General features: G+C 43.4%; 2 protein-coding genes across 2 annotated transcripts; both read left to right on the top strand.

The window, feature by feature from the left end:
- Window positions 1-1,003: 1,003 nt before the first annotated feature.
- LOC113418410 (fibroblast growth factor 23) lies at window positions 1,004-6,297 on the top strand. The gene is made up of 3 exons (XM_087969120.1): window positions 1,004-1,281; window positions 3,578-3,681; window positions 5,020-6,297. Exons 1-3 carry the CDS (start codon window positions 1,065-1,067, stop codon window positions 5,410-5,412), a joined length of 714 nt encoding a protein of 237 aa, XP_087825246.1. The 5' UTR covers window positions 1,004-1,064; the 3' UTR covers window positions 5,413-6,297.
- A 7,001-nt stretch (window positions 6,298-13,298) lies between these two features.
- LOC148130147 (fibroblast growth factor 23-like) lies at window positions 13,299-15,308 on the top strand. Its single transcript, XM_087969099.1, has 3 exons — window positions 13,299-13,509; window positions 14,157-14,260; window positions 14,982-15,308. The coding sequence occupies exons 1-3, from the start codon at window positions 13,299-13,301 to the stop codon at window positions 15,306-15,308; spliced, it is 642 nt and encodes a 213-aa protein (XP_087825225.1).
- Window positions 15,309-17,283: the final 1,975 nt, after the last annotated feature.

The following is a 17,283-nucleotide window of genomic DNA, read 5'->3' as shown; positions in this document are numbered from 1 at the left end:
TGTCCTTCCTTCCTTCCTTCCTTCCTTCCCTTTCTTTCCCATTCACCTTCCTCGTGGCACAATGGTGAGAATACCATATTGTAGGCTGATTCTGCCCACTGCCAGCAGTTCAATCCTGACCAGCTCAAGGTTGACTCAGCCTTCCATCCTTCCAAGGTGGGTAAAATGAGGACCCAGATTGTTGGGGGCAAGAGGCTGACTCTGTAAACAGCTTAGAGAGGGCAGTAAAGCTCTGTGAAGTGGTATATAAGTCTTTTTTATTTTTTTAGTATAGATTTTTTAATTCATGTACATTTTGAATACAGTGTATTGTCAGGGCATATCATTTACGTAAATGACAAAGAAAGAACAAACAGGAGTAATAATACATACACCAGTAATAATAGTGATAATATAAGAATAATTTTAACTAGTTTTCTCTTTATATTAGCTTATTTGTAATTCTGTTGATTATATTAGCATATTCATAATAGTAAACCATCTTTATATTTAATTCTTACACAGCATTAATCTTTCTTCATCTCATTTCTATCTCTTGTCTCTAACTGCTCGTAAAATCTATTCCATGTTAAATAATATTCTGTGTTCTTCTTCATCCTTTATTGTTAATGTCAGTCTATCCATCCCTGCACAGTCTAATATTTTTCGAATTAATCTAATCTAATCATCTAATGGAGTGTCTAAAGTGGTATATAAGTCCAAGTGCTATTGCTCTCCTGCCTTCCTTCCGTTTTTTAAACAACCTGACAAAGTTTGATCAGTGCCTCCAAAAAGCTTATTTGGGAAAGTGCCTCCCCTTCCACTTCTTCCTGAGATCTGAGGGCGCTCCTAAAATATTGCCTCTGCTAAAAAAGAAAGAAAGAAAGAAGGGGGGGGGGGACCAACGGTGTCTCTTCCTTTCTCCCGCCCCCCTTCCACCCATTCCCCTCCCCCCCCCCCAGCTGTCCTGCATAAAGCCAGGGCCGAAGGACCAGGGCGCTCAGGATCAGCGAGTGGCCAGCAAAGGAGAAGAAGGACCAAAATCGCCTCTCGGCTCCTGCAACTTCCAAGCCAAGCGAGCAACCATGATGAGCCCCGTCCCGGCTCCAGCCTTTCTCCGCGCCTTCAGGCTCCTGCTGCCGCTGGCCGCCTGGGGCTTGGGGGGTCCCGCCGTCGCTTCCCCCATCTGGGGCAACGCCGACGAACTGGTGCACCTCTACACCTCCGGCTCCAGGAGGAGCTTCCACCTGCAGATCCATCCCGACGGACGCGTGGATGGCAGCCCGTCCCAGACCGTGCATAGTAAGTGCCCGGGAGGAGCTGCGAGGCTGGCTGATGCGGGAGGGATGGAAGGGGTGGGGAGCCTGTCCAGGAGCATCCCGGAGGCTCCAAAGTGTTAGGAATTCAATAACGGAGTTGAAGAATCCTTGGAGGTCTTCTACTGGCAGAACTTGAACTCAGTTTCCCACTTTCTTTCTTTTTTAAATATACTTTATTAATCTTTTATAATTTTAAAAAGTCAAACAACAACAAAATAGAACTTATATCAACAGTTTGTGACATTTGTCTTATCCTAATATTTTGTGCATTATTTACAAATATACAAAATTGTGCCAATATAAATCATTAACTTATCTAGTACTTATCTCTATTTATTTACAATCCATTTATCTATCTACCAATCTTCTTTGCTCAATCCAATCATACCATTTTCCCCACACCTTGTAGTAATCCTATGGACTCAAGGTTAATTTGTCCATCTCAGCACAACTCATTATTTTTTGAATGGTCAATTCCTCTGGTGGTATACATGTGTGTTTCCAACATTGGGCATAGCAATCCTGGCTGCAGTTAAAATGTGCAATATTAAATATTTTAAATTTCTCTCATATTTCTTTTTACAGTTTCCCACTTTCTAATCTGGTGCCTTAGCCAGGTTAAATTAAGGTCCACTTTATCCAAGTTTATTTTTAAGTATGGATAGATAAATAATAATAATTAGAGAAAAGTGGACCTCTATGCTACTAAAACTCTTGGTGTCTGAAACTTTTTAACTAAACAAAAATGATGCGTCGTAGGGCAAAATGTTTTGCAGCAAGATGCCTCAAATAGTAACTTAAAGAATGCATCCAAAATCCAGAACATTTACTCCCATGGAATTAAAATTTTGAAAATCTCTTCAAACATTTTGCGATCTAAAAATTATTGTAAATTACCATAATGCCCATGATGCACAATGCATTTCCTGCACTCAGCTCCTGAGGTTTGTCTGCATCATACTGTTCAATCTGGGCTATTTTCAAGCCAGATGCCTTGATTGAGACATATCTGAATATCTTCCTGAATTTTTAAGAGCTTTTCAAACACATTAGAAGCTCTGCTATTCTTGAAGGCATGGAGGAATTTGGCAAGGAAATATCTCCGAAATTATGACCCAATCAATCACAGATTATCTAGAATAGAATAGAATAGAATAGAATAGAATGGAATGGAATGGAATGGAATGGAATGGAATAGAATGGAATAGAATAGAATAGAATAGAATAGAATCAGAAACAATGGAATGGAATCAAATGGAATGGAATCAAATGGAACCAATTCGAATCAGAAACAATGGAATGGAATGGAATAGAATAAAAAAAATGTAGAATAGAATGGAATGGAGTTGAATGGAATGGAATAGAATAGAATAGAAAATATGAATGGAATGGGTTCCATGCAGTGGTGGTATTCAAATTTTTTACTACCGGTTCTGTCGGTGTGGCGTGGCTTGGTGGGCATGGCTTGGTGGGTGTGGCATGGGAAGAGGGATACTGCAAAATCTCCATTCCACCCCACTCCAGGGAGAAGGTTACTGCAAAATCCCCTTCCTTCCCCACCCCACTAACCACTGTTTTCCCCCTTGACTGATGTAGTGAAAATGCTCGCCTCCAACTCGGAAAGTTGAGAGTTCAATCCGAGATAGCGGCAGATATTTCTCTCCCAGGGTGCAAAGACAAGATATCTTTTGTGAACTCTGGGGTGGCGTCAGGAAGGGCTAGTAAATGTTCAACTCCATCCAGTTGCTTAAACTCTTCCCTGAATTAAAGGACTTAGGTAAAGGTTCCCCTCGCGCATACGTGCTAGTCGTTTTCGGCTCTAGGGGGCGGTGCTCATCTCCATTACAAAGCCAACGAGCCAGCGCTGTCCAAAGACGTCTCCGTGGTCATGTGGCCGGCATGACTAAACACCCGAAGGCGCACGGAACGCTGTTCCCTTCCCACCAAAGGGGTCCCTATTTTTCTCCTTGAATTTTTACATGGTTTCGAATGGCAAAAATCTGGGACAAATAACGGGAGCTCACTCCATTACACGACGGTAGGGATTCGAACTGCTGAACTGCCGACCTTTCTGATAGACAAGCTCAACGTCTTAGTTCAAAAGAGAGTTTTCCCATTTGACCGAGTCTTTGGGCAAATGTTTTGCCACCATTGGCCAGAATTTGGGAAGACCGAGAAGGCATCAAATCATATCATAATGTTCTGATATTTGAAGTTGCTATTTCTGCCTTAAGAAATGTACAAAGAGCTCTCCTAATATTTAAACTGTTCACTTCCAGGTGCTTTGACAATCAAAACAGAAAGTGCAGGGTATGCAGTGATCATTGGTGCGAAGAGTGGACTCCACCTTTGCATGGACATTAACGGAAATCTCTTTGGATCGGTGAGTCCTAATATTTATTTGGGGTTATTTGACTCCTTTCCCAGTGCAGCCAAGGCGTTAAGTCCTCATTTTACAACCCCAATGAAGTCCGTTTCTGTTGTTAAGTGAGTTTTGACCCATTTTCCAACCTTTCGTGCCACAATTGTTACATGAATCCCTGCAGTTGTCAAATTAATAACATGGTCATTAAGTCAATCTGGCTTTCCTCATTGACTTTGCTTGTTAAAAGGTCACAAAAGGGGTTCACACGACCCAGGGACACAGCAATTGTCATAAATGTGAGTCAGTTGCCAAGCATCTGAATTTTGATCATGTGACCATGTTGGGTGGGGTGGTGGTGCCATGGTCGTAAGTGTGAAAACTGGCCCTGTCATTTTTTTCAGTGCTGTTCTAACTTCTGTCAGTCATTAAACAAACAGTTGTAAGTTAAGGACTACCTGTAATTTAAAAAGTAGATAAATTTAAGAGGCTACCAAACTCTCTGGTTTATATTAAGAAATTGACCTTTACAAACTTTATCTAAAGTTTTTAAGGAAAAAAAAGATGAAAAAGATTTGGCTGGAGATAACATAATCATAAACAAGAAAATGGTGCTTTAAAACTACTTTTTTCCCCAACATGTTGAATGCAAATATTGAGGAAAAATATGCATTGACAATTCACTTTTTCTCAGTGTCATTGTAACTTGGAGCAGTCACTAAAAAAGGTCACTGTGACCTTTTGTGCCAAAGTTGTTAAGTGAATCACTGCAGTTGTGAAGTCAGGAACACCTGTTGTTGTTAAGTGAAACCTGGCTTCACCATTGCTTCTCAGTCTGGCTGGGCAGAGCAGGGGAGAGGTAGAGCAAGGCAGAGGGAATTGCGCACAGCAACTCGTGGGAAGCAAATCTCGTGAATTATCTTTTATGGTCGAGGCTCATCTGGGTTCCTGGCGTCTTCCCAACTATATGTGTTTTGTTGGCCTTTGAAGTCTGCAATTCCTTATCCTGTCCTGTCCAGTTAGTTGCTGTAGCATAGATTGTGTGGATTTTTATTTACAGTTTATATGTACTTTGTTTTTGGACTGAATTTCCTCCCCTGAAAGACTGTTCTTGGGAGAGTTTTTTTCTCCAGCCGACGGTAACTGGACATTGGGGGCAAAGTTGGAGGTATTAAAGGGACTTTTCTTACTTATGTGACTGTGTTGCTTTTGTGCCACACCTCTTTGGGTCATCACAAAATGTCTGGAAAATATTCGAGACCAAAATATGCTGCGGATGTTTTTTTTACGGCTTGATTTTTTTACGGCTTGATTTTTCACCTCTGTTCTTAACATTTCTGTGGTGTTTGTTTCTTTTAGAATGCCTTCGGCAACGAGGACTGCGTCTTTAAGCACACGATGCTGGAAAACGGCTACGATATTTACCAATCCCCCAAGTACAATTACCTGGTTAGCCTCGGGAGGGCCAAGCAACCGCTGTTCCCCAATATGAATCCTCCGGCTTTCTCTCAGTTTTTAACCAGGAGGAACGAAATCCCCTTAAGCCAGTTCATCACGCCAAGGCCTCAGGAGGAAGACACCAGGGACGACGATGGTGAGATCTGTGGGGGCATCTTGGCGGGAAAGATACCGGAAGAGAGCCCAGATGAGGTGGGCATCCACCCCTGCTTGATCAGCTCAAATTCTGAGGAGAGAGACCCAAACGGCGCCACATTGAGCCGAAGATTTCCAAGCCCCCGAACGAGTTTCTGAACCTGAGACGAGAACTGGACTTCTTCTCCTGAACCGTCAAAGAAAGCGAAATTCCTTTCCCCCCCCAGATGAATTGTTCAGAATAAGGAGGGGAGGGGGTCACAACTGTGTACAGGTAGTCCTCGACTTACAACGGGTTCATTTAGTGACCGTTCAAAGTTACAACGGCGCTTTAAAAAAGGGCCGTGGGGCATAGGAATGTTTTCCACACCTGCGACCATTGTGACGTTCCCGGGGGCCACGTGATCAAAATCGCTTGCCACTGACACGTCTTTGTACAGTTGCCTGGCTTAACGCAATGCCCCTTTTTGCGACCTTTAACAGATTTAACAGAGTTGGAAGGGACCTTGGAAGTCATCTAGTCCAACCCGCTTCTGACGAGCCACGTCAAAGGGGGAATCCAGGTTCCCTTAAGAACCCGTCTTACTAACTTCAACAGTGGCAGTTAAGATTCATTTAAACGACTCTGGCAGGAAAAGGCTTAAAATGGAGCTCACAACAAATGTTTCGCTGAGCAACATACATTTGGGGCTCAATCGTCGTTGTATCTCAAGGACTATCTTTAGGCCTCTTCCTGGTTCTATCCCATGGTCCTTACCAACCTGAATGACAAACATGGGTTATGAGGCGAGTTTTATATCTTTTTGTTCTATCGACGTTTCAATGTTTAAGCTTTGCCCCGTAATGCTGTACAGACAGTATATACCAGTGGTAGCTAATCTTTTTGGACTCCTGTGCCAAAAATTGTGTGCGCACTTGCATGCTCACGCTTGTGTGCCAGCACCCAGAAGGTAATGCACGCCCCCTAGGCCCCCTATGCATGCATGCACAATCCCCACCACCGCCCCGTTACCTGCACTGCGCCTCACAGCTGATTTTCGGCCGGTTTGAGGCTTTTTTCAGCCTCCCAGAGGCTTGAGGAAGGCTTCTGCAGGCTTTGCAGGCCGAAAACTAGCCCCGTTTCATCAGTATTGTCAGAAAAACAGGAAGTGATGAAACGGGGCTAGTTTTTGGCCTGCAAAGCCTGCAGAAGCCTTCCTCAAACAAGCCGAAAATCAGCTGTGAGGCATGCGCATGCGCAGTGAGGTAAGTTTGCCTGCAGCTCGTGTGCCGGCACAAATGGCTCTGTGTGCCACCTGTGGCACGTGTGCCATAGATTCGCCATCATGGATGTATACCAAGGGTCTTCAAAGCTTGGCAAGCTTAAGACTTTTGGACTTCAACTCCCAGAATTCCTGAACTAACATGACTGCAGGAAGAATCCTGGGAGTTGAAGTCCACAAATCTTAAAACTGTCAAGTTTGAAGACCCCTTCTTGTCATGCCACAGTCCACCCACAGAAGACTGGCCGAGATGGCAAAGTTGCCAACATGTTATTGGTTGAATCTTTGACTTGATTTGACTCTAAGTCAAAAAAGAATGCCCAGAATCTTTAAATAAGCAAAATCTGTGGGTCAACAGTGGCAGCAGGAGAAAAAAGGGTGAACACCCTCTATTATAGAGATGGACAATTAATTTTTTACAAGAGTCAACATGAGAAAGTGAGACTGTTGTGGAGGAGCAAATCAAAACAGTTCCAGACATGACATATCTCACAACATTGCAAAACGAGTCCAAGGAATCCGATTCCGCCAAGATCATCTCCATGAGTTTCTTCCTTTGGGTCTTAGCCAGACTCCCTCCTGACTAACCTTAGCTGGATTCAGGATGCTGACCCGTCCCAGCAACCCGTTGGCCAAAGGTAGGCTTTGTGCAGGACATGCCAAATCTCGGTATTTTGGCATGGGTTATCTACGACCCGATGGACTGGAATGGACAGATGAGGCTCCCTTCCCAGAGAACAGAGTTGAGATGCTCCATAAAGCAACTTTGTGGGCTGTTAAAAACATTAAACGGGCAGCCATCCCTCTGGGCTGGGGTTCAAATCCAGGTCATGCCCGACTCCTTCTAACCCGGGATGTCAAGATATGACAGGAAAGTTTGAAAGAGGCAGAAAACTCCTAGAAAAAAGTCTTTGGTGGGAATGGTGCACCAGATTAGGGCTAGATCCAATTCTCTTGGGAATTAATTATTTGTGCCTGATTCCCACTGGAACTGTTATACTATTGTTTTATTCTGCTGTACAGCATCTCATTTACTGGTATCTTTCTTTTTTGATTTCTTACGAACTTTATCCATGCTGAAAATGCAAAGTCACTATCAAAGCACTCATTTTTCTTCTACATCAAATGGAAACTCTGTAGGTAAAGATTAGTAAAAAGAATTATCAGCCCGAAGGGTAATAATTGTCAGTTTTGAAGTCTGGCCCAGTGAACAAGTAATCCTTGACTATTCAGCAGTGCTGAAAAGGTCCTGTGATCAAATATTTTGGGCTCTTGGCAAACCAACATGTATTTCCAATGCCTCCAATGTCTTGGAAGACGTTTCGCTTCTCATTCAAGAAGCTTCCTTCAGTTTTCATTGGCTGGGACGAGATCTACAACCGGTAGCTCTTCTGGTGCTACTGCAAAACTCAGTCCTTTGGCCAAACAGCTTCTTGGATGAGAAGAGAAATGTCTTCAAAGTATAAAGTCCAGTTGCCTCTTGAAAAAAAGTGCATCTTTGGGACAACCATGACCAGGATGACAGAGAATCTCCATAGACAAGCAGTTCTCTTCCAAAACAGTGCCCATGATCTCACAATATCCCAAAATGAGCAGAAGTTGTCCAAGTCAGCTAGGATGATCTTATTGGATCTCAGCAGAACCCTTTCAAGACTAACCGTAGCTGGATTCAGGATACTGACCCATCCTATCAACTTGTTGGTCAAAGGTAGGCTTTGTGCAGGAAATGCCAACTCTTGCCATGGGTTATCTTCAACCAGATAGAGGGTAATGGGTAGATGAGGCTCCTTTCTGGAACAATGGAGTTGAGATGCTTCATAAAGCAGCTTTGTGGCCTGTTAAAAGCATTAGGGGGCAGCCATCCTTCCAGGATGAGGTTCGAAACCAGGTCAAGCAAAGCTAAGAGAGGAAGCCACATTTACAACAACCACACAAATTACTTTACAGTAATTTGATAGGGAAAAAAAAGATTGTAAAATCCAGTGTGACTTACCTAAGGACCGCTTCGCTCAGCGACGGAAGTTCTAATTCCAACCTCAGCTGCCGAGTCCTTAAATGGAACCTGTTTTCAGGATGGGACAGAGCGATGGGTGTTCTTCATCCAAGGGTGTCCCCCCCCAAAGGCTAAACTGTGGTTAGTGGAATCGTGGTAGCACATTTCAGGCAGCAAATGAAATATTAATTGCTCAAATCTCACGGGCCAGGCAAAAATTATTTTTTAAAAAATAAAAAAAAAGTTTGAGGGGGAGAAAATGAGGGTAATATTTCTGCCCCCAAATCCATTAAGATTTGATAAAAGAGACGTGAGTGGAGAAAGGGAGGAGACAGTGCTGAACATGGAACATGGAACTCTGTAACGTTTTTATGGAAAGTCCCAATTGGGATGTATGTACCCTAAAGAAATAAGGGTGCTTTGATGGGAATTGTTCACAAGAACTTCCTGGAAAAGTATCTTCCTATTTTCCTATTTATTTATTTATTTGGATTATTTACATATTGAAGATGTATTTATGAGTATTTATGATGTTTCTTATTCTGTCCTCCAATTCTGTCTCTCGATGAAGACAAAATAAATGTTTCGTGTTTTTCAAGAAGGAAACGTGTCTTTATTAAACAGTAGCTCGATACCCGTGCTTCGCTATAAAACTATGTAGTCCGGGCTCAGTTTTTGGGGAAGAAAATAGGCGGGAGGGGATTCTACCTCTGCCTACCAGCATCCTTCGGTATTCCTCTGGCTAGCGTCCTGTCAAGCACACATTCCATTCCAATTCAATTCTATCATTAATATTCATTAAAATCTTAACATCTTTAACATTTCTTTTCAATTAAATATCATACTTCCTTGGGAACACTTATAAACTTTCCATAGTTAATTCTTTTGTTTCCATATTTCTCACTTATATTTTTATCAATCATTACTAATAATTAAAAATGTTCCCATTTAATTCTCTCAATCATTTTAATTCATTTATTTATTACCAAACATTCAACTACATTACAGTAAATATTTTATCCATCATTTTAATCATATTTTCTAAAATTATTTCTGTTTATAATATAACAATGCTATCTTATGTACCTTTGCAGAATCCCTTTTGCAATTAAATTTTCACCCATTATCTCTAAACAAGCTTATGGTTACAATCCTTATATCTTTTCCCTGTTTCTCCATTTCTTGTTTCTGTCTTTTACAACTTCTTTTCCTTGCCTTCTTCCCCCACTTCTTCTCCCTCCCCCTTTTACCCCCTCGTCTCTCTACTTCTAACTCTCTCATCTGTCATCCCCTCTTCTGTTGCTTTCTAATATTATACTTATCTTTCAAATTCTTCTTCTTCTTTTTGGTTGTTTTCTCTAGTCTTAAACCTTTCGCTCTCTTTCCCCCCTTTTCTTCCCCCCACCACTTAGAATTATTTGATCATTAAAGATGGCTTCTTCTTTGTCCCAATCTTCTTGTTCTGCAAGCGTTTCTTGTTGTTTCTCATAGTTCCAGATCTCCATTTCTAAAAATTGAAATACGAACCCAAAAGAACCTCTCCCTTCTTGTGCATCTTCTTTCCATTTTTTAAGTTCCATTTTCAGTTCTTCTAAGAGTGATACCATTTTAAAGACTTTTAAACAACCACCTGGTTAATTTTAGTCATCCAGATGCAAAAACCAAAAATCACCAAGTAATCCAAATAATCCAAGGCTGTTTCTTTCTGCTTCTTTTTTCCACTTTCTCTTCCTGGGGTTCTATTATTTTGTTACCAAGTTTCAATTAAGATGTATCTTTGAGGAATCTTGTTAAAATTTCACTGTAAGTTCCTTTTAGTTACAGTTCCATTCCTTAGTTCCAGGCAGTCTCCTCCATTTTTCCAGATCCTGCCCTTTTATTCTTTTTTTTCTCCTTTCCTGCTTTTAAAAACTTTTAAATATCTAGAAATCTTTATTATCCCTTTGACTTTTATTTTCAGCTTAGATGCCTATTAATGTCAAAGTGGATTTTTTTCAATTTCTTGCTTAAGTCTCTTAGCTGTCAATATAAGGAAGGGAAGAAAAAAAAAACCCTAATCCTTTCCCTTCTCTCTCTCCTTCGCAGCTTCAAAATCTTCTTTGGGAACAATATTATTAAATTTAAATTCCTTATTTGTTGCTTTTGCTGTTTGACCCGGTCAACCAAAACTTTCTCTTCTTATCTTCCTCCTGCACATTCTCTTCCGGTCGAGTTCTTCTTTGTGGTGGCCATTTCTGATCACCGCTACAATCGCCTTCGGGAAAGGGAGTAATGGCCAGCTGGGGAGGAGAGATGCGGCTCTCCTCAACCCTGCAGGCAGTCTCCCCCTTCTTCACCACCTCTACGGGGTGGCTTAGCCCCAAAACTAGCTGGCTCGGGGCACTCCAGCGGCGAGCACGGATCAAAGCCTTGCAGAGATGAGGTTTCGGTCTGTCGCCGAAGAAGCTCAAACCGAAAGCCTCAATAAGGAGAAAATTGTTGACAGTGGGAACAATTAATGTAGAATGGCTTGCCTATTGGGGTTGTGGGTGCTCCATCACTGGGATTTTTAAAAAATAGAGCAGACAACCAATTGTCTGGGATGGAATAAGGCTCCGGCCTTGAGCATGGATCTCAGTGTGTCTCTTGCCAGCCTTGTGTGTCTATGTTTTATGTTGTAATTTTAGCTGCGACGAATATTTCCCGTTCAGTCCTGACAAGATCTCCATATCTGAAATTAAGAATCACCGTGCATGCAAAGCAAAGATATTGGGAGGTATATATTTTCTACCTAGGAAAAGCTAGGTGTTGAATGTCAACGTTTGAGGCTCCTTTTGGCACAGCTCAGGATCCTTCCTCCAAACCAGGAGGCCCTTGACATTGGAAAAGAGGTGGAGAAAAATAGCTTGATTGATCTAATTGCACTTTCTACAAGCATCCCTTGGTGAAGTGTTACATCTTGTTTGTCTTTGACATGTCTGTTATACGACATCTAATACCCATAAACTTATATTTGAGTGTTCCAGTGGTGGGATTCAATTTTTTTTACTACCGGTTCTGTGGGCGTGGCTTGATGGGCGTGGCTTGGTGGGCGTGGCAGGGGAAGGATGCTACAAAATCCTCATTCCCTCCTCACCCCACTAACCTGCTTTCCAGCTCCGTTCTCCTGTGCAGGGCAACCAAAGAAGACCCAGCCAATCAGCTGGGACTCAATGGGAGGCAGAGAAGAGATGGGGGCGGGGCCAGTCACAGGTGGTTTTGGCCGGTTCGCCAAACTACTCAAAATTTCTGCTACCGGTTCTCCAGAACTGGTCAGAACCTGCTGAAGACCACCTCTGGAGTGTTCATATGTGACATAAAGACTCGTGCCTTCGGTCTCCATGTTACAGAGAAACATGTTCTCTTACCTCCATGAATAGTACAGATACAGATACAGATTAACAGAGTTGGAAGGGACCTTGTAGGTCATCTAGTCCAACCCCACACCCAAGCAGGAGACCCTACACCATTTCTAACAGATGGCTGTCCAGTCTCTTTTTTGAAAGCTTCCAGGGATGAAGCTCCCACAACTTCTGAAGGAAACTTCTGTTCCAATGGTTGATTGTTCTCACAATCAGAAAATGTCTCCTTATTTTTTGGTTGATTCTCTCCTGGATCAGTTTCTGTTGAGGTAATTCCCCGTTAGGAGAATGAGCGCATACAGGGAGACATATTTGAGAGTAGTGTTTGAATAATACACATACAGCACACAGATACACTGTACAGTAAATGTAGGTTTTTACTTCCAGAAACGTTAAGCAAAGTCCAAACAAGCAATCCAAAATCATTCACAGGTAAATCAGTCAGTTTTTCAATCCAGGGATAATCCAAATATCAAAGTCCAGTGTCAAAAAACAGTTCAGTATCAGACTTACATCAAATCCAGAAATATCAGTCAATTAGGAAAAATGGAGGAACGGCAATATTTTCCAACAGAAGGAAACAGAGATACACTCACACTCTCTTCTGAGACTAAGGCCTAAGATAAACCAGGTTTCTGGCTCCATCTTATGGCCATTTGAGAAACCACACCCAATTGCAGTTTTTAGCATGCTCTTAAAGATACAGTTTGAAAATGTTTATCCTGGTTTATATATTTCTAACCCAAATAGCTGTTAGGTGACTCATATTCCTAACAGTTTCCATCCATTATTCCTTGTCTGGCCTTCATGTGCCTTGGAAAATAGCTTGACCCCCTCCTCCTCTCTGTGGCAGTCCCTCAAATATTGGAAGACTGCTATCTTGTCTCCTCTGGTTCTTCTCTTTACTAGACTAGCCATGCCCAGATCCTGTAACCGTTCTTCATATATTTTAGTCTCCAGTCCCCTAATCATCCTGGTTGCTCTTCTCCGTACTCTTTCTAGAGTCTCAACATCTTTTTTATCAGTGAACTAGGTCTCACAACAGAATTATCACGGTACAAATCAAATGCCCACAAGCATCGGAACGCATCAATGATTCACATTAGAGCAAATAATTTTATTGGGCAACGCAAGGTGACCCAAGAGTGCACAATTGTTTTAATTCTCAGTAGCAACTGCAGAGCATTGGTTGAGAAACCATCATGAGTCCCTTCACGATCTGATGGTTTTGGAAGTGGGTGTAACCTTCCTCTCTCCCGCCTCCCCTTCCATCCGTCCATCCGCCCACCCCACAACCGTCCTGCATAAAACTAGGGCCAAAGGGGCAAGGCTCCCAGCACTGGCAAGTGGTCAGCAAAGGAGAAGAACCAGGATCGCCTTTCAGGTGCTGCATCTTCCAAGCCAAGAACTATGTGCCCCATCCTGGATCCAGCGCTTCTACGCGTCCTCAAGCTCCTGCTGCCCTTGGCTGCCTGTGGCTGGGGTCCTGCGGTCGCCTTCCCCAACTGGTCCAACTCCGATGACCTGGTGCACCTCTACACCTCCAGCCAGACAATGGGCTTGCACCTGCAGATCCATCCTGATGGGCGTGTGGATGGCAGTACATCCCAGACCGCGGAGAGTAAGTCCCCGGAGGAGCTGTTGAGTTGGCTGGTGCGGGAGGGAGGGAAGTGGGGGGGCACATCCAGGATCACCCCTGGAGGCTCCAGAGTGCTAGGAATTCAATAACAGAGTTGCAAGGGACCTTGGAGGTCTTCTAGTCCAACCCCATGCTCAGGCAGGAAACCTTAGACCATTTCAGACAAAGGGTTGTCCAATCACTTCTTAAAAGCCTCCAGGGCTGGAGCAAAAACAACTTCTGGGGGCAAGTCATCCCACGGATTAGTTGCCGAGTAGTGAAAATGCTCGCCTCCAACTCGGGAAGTTGAGAGTTTGATCCTAGATAGCAGCAGGTATTTCTCTCCTAGGATGCAAAAGAAGATATCTGTTGTGAACTCTGGGCTGGCGTCAGGAAGGGCATCCGGCCAGTAAATGCTCAACTCCATCCAGTTGCTCCAACTCTTCCCTGAATTAAGGGATTTCCAGGGTCATTAAAAAGAGAGTTTTCTTGTTTGACCGAATCTATGGGCAAACGTTTTGCCACCATTGGCCAGAATTTGGGAAGACTGGGAAGGCATCACATAATAATATTCTGTTATGGGAGGCTGCTATTTCTGGCTTCAGGTATGTATGAAGAGCACTTCTAATATTTAACCCATTCGCTTCCAGGTGCTTTGATAATCAAAGCTGTAAGTGCACGCCATGTAAGGATCACTGGTGCGAAGAGCGGACTCAACCTTTGTATGGACAGTAAAGGACATCTCTTTGGATCGGTGAGTCCTAATATTTATTTGGGATTATTTGGATTCCTTTCCTAGTGCAGCCAAGCCATTAAGAACTTGTGTTATGAGAGTTGAAGTAGGTTTCTTGGTCTAGCAAGTGGAAGAAGAAAATTCTATCATACTCAATTCCTTTCGATTTGGGACTGGGGCATGTTTGTTCCTTTCCCTGGAGATACGGTGACATAACATGAGGTGAATTGGTGCTCACACTTTCCTCCTAGGACAGGGGTGTCAAAGTGGGTTTCTTCAAGGGCTGGATCAGCATTGTAGTTCTATGTGGGCCAGTGGCGGGGGTGGTGGCTGGGGGAGGGATAGGTGCCTCATGCAGCACCCTCTGGCCAAAACGGGGCACGGGGCACTGCTGGCTGTTTTCGGCCTGTTTTACGGCCTGTTTTCGGGGTGGTTTTTCTGGCCATTTTGTGAAAACGAGGAGCAGGGGTGGGCTGATTCTGCCCCGCAGGCCTTGAGTTTGACACCCCCGTCCTAGGACATCCGCAGCATGTTGTCATTATTCTATGGAGAACTTGGACGTCTGGCACAAAGGATGGGGACCCAAGGGTAAGTGATAGTTTAGAAAATGTATTTATATTTGGGAAATATTCGACACCCAAGTGCGTCGTCGGAATTTTTCCACTGTAAGATGTGGCTGATTTTTACCTCGGGCTTGACCTTTGGTTTGTCTTTTGGTGTTTTCTGTTTGTGTCTCCTTTAGTCTTCCTTCAGAGAAGAGGATTGCGTCTTTAAACACACGCTGCTCGAAAACGCCTTCGACGTTTACGAGTCCCCCACGCACCGTTTCCTGGTCAGCCTAGGAAGGGTTAAGAAACCCTTGCTTCCCAATAGGAACGTACCGTATTTTTCTCAGTTTTTAACCAGAAGGAATGAAATCCCCTTAAGCGAGTTCAGTGCAACAAGGCCTCGGGAGGAAGAGACCTTTGACGGTTATTTCGAGCCCTGTGTGCCCCCCTCGTTTGGAGGGGTACGTGAAGAAAGCCTAGGTGAGGCGGGGATCGACCCCTGCTTCCCCATTGGTGAATAGAGAGGGCCAAACGACACCATGCTGAGGGGATGGTTTTCTAGCCTTCAAACGGATTCCTGAACCCGAGACGAGAATTGGACTTCTCACCTGAACCATCAAAAAAAAGCTAAATTCCTTTTTCCCCCCAGATGAATTCTTCAGAATCAGGAGTAGGGGGGGAGTCACGGCTGTGTACAGGTAGTCCTCGACTTACGACAGTCCATTTAGTGACCGTTCAAAGTTACAACGGCGCTAAAACGGGGGGGATTAGGAACCTTTTTCAGCCTTACCAGCATCCCCGTGGTCAAGTGATTAAAATTCAGATGCTTGGCCACTGACTCACCTTTATGATGATTGCCATCTTGGGATCCCCTTTTTGAAACCTTTAACAGATATAACAGGTTAACAGAGTTGGAAGGGACCTTGGAGGTCATCTAGCCCAGCCCCCTTCTGACGGGCCAAGTCAGTGGGGAAGCCAGGCTCCCTTCACAACCCGTCTTACTAACTTTAACAGCTGCAATGATTCACTTAACAACTCTGGCAGGAAAGGACTTAAAATGGGGCAAAAGCTCACTTAACAAATGTTTCGCTGAACAACATAAAATTTGGGGCTCAATCACAGTTGTAACTCAAGGACTATCTTTAGGCATCTTCCTAGTTCTATCCCAGGTCCTTACTGACCTGAATGACAAATGTGAATTATGAGGCGAGTTTTACATATTTTTACATATTTTTTACATTTCAATGTTTAAGCTTCGCCCCTGTAATGCTGTACAGATAGTATATAGAATTCTTGTCATGCCACAGTCCACCCACAGCTGACTGGCAGAGATGGCAAAGTTGCCAATATCGGTTGAATCTTTGACTTGATTTGACTCTAAGCCACAAAAAGAATGCCCAGAACCTTTAAATAAGCAAAATCTGTGTATCAGCAGCGGTAGGAAAAGAAAAAAGGGTGAACACCCTCTATTATAGAGATGGACAATTAAGTTTTTACAAGGGTCAACATGAGAAAGTGAGACTGTTGTGGAGGAGCAAATCAAAACAGTTCCAGACATGACATATCTCACAACATTGCAAAACGAGTCCAAGGAATCCGATTCAGCCAAGATCATCTCCATGAGTTTCTTCCTTTGGGTCTTAGCCAGACTCCCTCCTGACTAACCTTAGCTGGATTCAGGATGCTGACCCATCCTATCAGCTTGTTGGTCAAAGGTAGGCTTTGTGCAGGAAATGCCAAATCTCGGTATTTTGGCATGGGTTATCTACGACCCGATGGACTGGAATGGACAGATGAGGCTCCCTTCCCGGAGAACAGAGTTGAGATGCTCCATAAAGCAACTTTGTGGGCTGTTAAAAAGCATTAAGCGTGCAGCCATCCTTCTGGGCTGGGGTTCAAATCCAGGTCATGCCCGACTCCTTCCAACCCGGGATGTCAAGATATGAGAGGAGAGTTTGGAAGAGGCAGAAAACTGCTAGAAAAAGTCTTCAGTGGGAACAATGCACCAGATTAGGGCTAGATCCAATTCTCTTGGGAATTAATTATTTGTGCCTGATTCCCACTGCAACTATTTTTTTATTCTGCTGTATCACATTGCGTTTACTGGTATCCTTCTGGGCTGGGGTTCCAGGTCATACCCAGGTCATGCCAAATCCAGGTCATGCCCAGCTTCTCCAGGATGCCAGGATATGAGACGAGTTTGGAAGAGGCAGTATTTGAAGCAGAAAATTCCTAGTAAAGATCTTCGGTGGGAATGGTGCACCATTTAGGAAGCTGGTTAGTTGTGTTAGCTGGATCCTCATCCAATTCTCCAATTGGGAATTATTTGTCCCCGATTCCCACTGCAACAATTACACTGTTGTTTTATTCTGCTGTACAACATCACATTTACTGGTATCTTTGCTTCTAGATTTGTTATGAGCTTTGTCTTATGCTGAAAATGCAAGTCAGTATCAAAGCACTAATTTTTCTTCTACATCAGCAAAAAATCTGTAG

This window comes from Notechis scutatus, chromosome 6 (genome assembly GCF_049901735.1).
Source record: "Notechis scutatus isolate UNSWTSFEM ecotype Mainland chromosome 6, rNotScu1.2, whole genome shotgun sequence".
Taxonomy (NCBI): domain Eukaryota; kingdom Metazoa; phylum Chordata; class Lepidosauria; order Squamata; family Elapidae; genus Notechis; species Notechis scutatus.
This window is presented reverse-complemented; position numbering and strand designations above follow the sequence as displayed.

Excerpts from the sequence above, each read along its gene's own strand:
- LOC148130147 (XM_087969099.1), top strand. The coding sequence starts at position 13,299 with ATGTGCCCCATCCTGGATCCAGCGCTTCTACGCGTCCTCAAGCTCCTG. Across the intron at positions 13,510-14,156 it reads TACATCCCAGACCGCGGAGA|GTGCTTTGATAATCAAAGCT; the intron begins GTAAGTCCCCGG and ends ATTCGCTTCCAG. Across the intron at positions 14,261-14,981 it reads AAGGACATCTCTTTGGATCG|TCTTCCTTCAGAGAAGAGGA; the intron begins GTGAGTCCTAAT and ends TGTCTCCTTTAG.
- LOC113418410 (XM_087969120.1), top strand. The coding sequence starts at position 1,065 with ATGATGAGCCCCGTCCCGGCTCCAGCCTTTCTCCGCGCCTTCAGGCTC. Across the intron at positions 1,282-3,577 it reads CCCGTCCCAGACCGTGCATA|GTGCTTTGACAATCAAAACA; the intron begins GTAAGTGCCCGG and ends GTTCACTTCCAG. Across the intron at positions 3,682-5,019 it reads ACGGAAATCTCTTTGGATCG|AATGCCTTCGGCAACGAGGA; the intron begins GTGAGTCCTAAT and ends TGTTTCTTTTAG.